General features: G+C 43.0%; 1 protein-coding gene across 1 annotated transcript; it reads left to right on the forward strand.

Moving 5' to 3' along the window:
* Positions 1-1,410: 1,410 nt before the first annotated feature.
* On the forward strand, positions 1,411-2,039 carry LOC112453623. Its single transcript, XM_025014468.1, has 2 exons — positions 1,411-1,622; positions 1,718-2,039. The coding sequence occupies exons 1-2, from the start codon at positions 1,513-1,515 to the stop codon at positions 2,037-2,039; spliced, it is 432 nt and encodes a 143-aa protein (XP_024870236.1). The 5' UTR covers positions 1,411-1,512.
* The last annotated feature ends 586 nt before the right edge of the window (positions 2,040-2,625 follow it).

Raw genomic sequence — 2,625 nt, forward strand, 5'->3', positions numbered from 1 at the left:
AGCCGATTCGACGACTGCAAACTGACCAACGTGAAACTCTACCTAAACTCGGAAGTCTATCCGTACGACGATTTGAATTTGGACTTTGGTAAACACAGATGGGCGATTCTGTACGATATGTACGCGCGTTTCTGCAAGGGCTATTACGGATACGAATATCTCGAGCCGAGTCTCACCGTTTCAACTTTTCTACGTAACGGCCCGTTCGTGATCATCGATTGCTCTCGACAAAACAAATCCGTCAAAAACGCCACCGTGGATGTCAGACTAGAATTCGATTGCATGGAGAACGTACCGCCGAATACCTCTGCGTACTGTCTCATCATACACGATCGCGTGATCGAGTACAATCCGTTGACCAACGTAGTGCGCAAAATAGTCTGAGTGTTCGCGGCAACGTCGACGAAAATTTTTTCTCTCTTTAACTCCCGATACAAATTTATGAGAGGGGAAAAAGAGGGGAGCAGGATATAAAAATCAGAGTGTCGCGAAACGCGCGTCATTCCTCTCGATTCACGCATCGAAGAAAGAGAGATATTTCTTCATGTTTGCACCAACGTTCGTCGACCTGCAAGGTTTCGTCGTCGGGATGAAGTTTGTCGTGAAGGAGGTGGCGGTGCTGAGAAACGGGGTCATTCTGGCGCATTACATCTTTACATGCCCCATGCCGTGGAATCTCCTCACAAAATCCGACAAATCGTGCGCTTCCTGGTTGATTCGCAATCACCATGGATTACGATGGGAAGACGGAAACGTGTCGTACAGCAAGGTGAAGCGTTTAATTACATCAACGGTGCTCGGTGAGGAAGAGGACAACGACGACGACGACGACGAGATGCCGACTCTCGTGTACGTCAAGGGATGTCAGAAACGAGAATGGCTGGTAGATCTGCTTGAGAGTAAAGCGAGAAAAAACCTAAACATCGAGACTCTGGATGCGGATTACGAAGATATCGAATCTTTAAATATTCTAGATGCTACCAATACTATGCGATGTGGAAAACACGTTAAGAATTGCGCGTTGCAAAATGTATTAAAAATATTTAACTGGTGGTCGCGACGCCAGAGAGAATTGTCATCTTTTTAAAAATAAATTTTATACGTATGTGTAAATTTTTTAATGTTTTATTTCTTTTTCCTTTAGTCGATAGTGTACAAAATTAAAGAATAAGTAGGTATACGTGACGAATTCTAACTCGAGAGCTTCGAGGAGGGGGAATGGGGTATCAGTTTTAGACGAACATGTCTGAACATGTTTTGCGGTTGATGTCATGCGGAGGGGAGAGGGGGAGGGGGGGTATACGTCTTAATAAAAAACATCCTACCTTAGTCCCCTCTCCTAAAATTCAGAGCGCTGATTGCGCGTTACAGAAACATTAACTTCCCCTTCCTTCATCATAGTTTTGGAAGGGTTATAGTGGGTGCTGTCGCGTATACTCGATTAATTTTATACGACTAGTCTCGTATCGGCTGCTTGTGCGAACGGTCCGCTTCTCATAACCGAGAGAAAAAATGTATTCCGTTGGAGGAAGCAACGGCGGCAACAGCGGCAGCAGCGGCAGCAGACGTATGAATTATTACGTGCCGATTCCCGATGTTGAAACTCCAACGTGTGAAAACAAGTAAGTTTTGTATAATTTATAGAGCTTTATATTTTTTTATATCTTTTTTGCGAATTGTATTATTTTGAAAGTAATCTCATTATTTTTTTCTACAGCATTTCGTTGGATCGTCGCGCGGTTCGTATACTCAGCAGACGATACGCGCTGACAGCTACGGAATACAAATTCCTCGAAATTGGTATCAACGTGGGTCCACCGAGCTACGTGGAGATCGCCATTGGAGATCCTCGCCGAGGAAAGGAACTGCTGTTGTCTCTCGAAACGTGGAAGGCGCTATACGAGCAACGGCAAAATATTCAGAATTTCTTTCGCAATGACTTCAAAGATATCCATAGTTTTATAAACGTTGGACCGCTAACGGTGAGAGTTTGTACGGTTAATAACTCATACGTCTCGAATCTGCAAACGTATGCTTGAGAATGACCAAATCGACGTTGCATCGTATGTTCGATCTCGATCGATGCATCGATGCGAGATTCAATCATTTGATCAGAATACTTGCGACGGTCGATGCAAAGTTTGCGCAGTTCTCCGATATCGCGTCCACTGTGAAGGATCCCAAGGAAGCGTCGAATGTAATATACGCTAGCGATGCGTTCAATACGAATCAGATCATCGATTGTGAGCTCGCAGCTTTAGTTTTTAGCACGTAAGATATATTATGTAAAAGAAGAGTTAAATAAACAGGCTTTTCTTACACCCTAAAACGAACGATGTATTTTTCTTTTGCGTGCATGTCCTTCCCTATACCTAACTTTTTTTCCGACGTTTTATTGTTTCCCTTTTTTACCCCGTATATCTCGGAGTTTTTTTAGAAATTTTCTTAAAATAAATAAATAAATATTAAATAATTATCTATTCCCTTTCTCTTAGATAGTTCTCCTATACAGAAAAATAAAGAGAAGAGACCGCGACGGTTAAGTCGCATAAAATTTTGGTCGAGTACCTACGTCGCGCGACCATCGATGCTCGGCCATCCGCAGTGCGAGATGATATTCGTTTA

This window comes from Temnothorax curvispinosus, unplaced genomic scaffold, assembly GCF_003070985.1.
Source record: "Temnothorax curvispinosus isolate PA1 unplaced genomic scaffold, ASM307098v1 QBEX01004546.1, whole genome shotgun sequence".
Classification (NCBI taxonomy): domain Eukaryota; kingdom Metazoa; phylum Arthropoda; class Insecta; order Hymenoptera; family Formicidae; genus Temnothorax; species Temnothorax curvispinosus.

What these genes read in the sequence shown, in the direction of transcription:
- LOC112453623 (XM_025014468.1), top strand. Translation starts at nt 1,513, where the DNA reads ATGTATTCCGTTGGAGGAAGCAACGGCGGCAACAGCGGCAGCAGCGGC. An exon ending in ACTCCAACGTGTGAAAACAA is followed by an intron (nt 1,623 to 1,717) that starts GTAAGTTTTGTA and finishes TTTTTTCTACAG; the next exon opens with CATTTCGTTGGATCGTCGCG.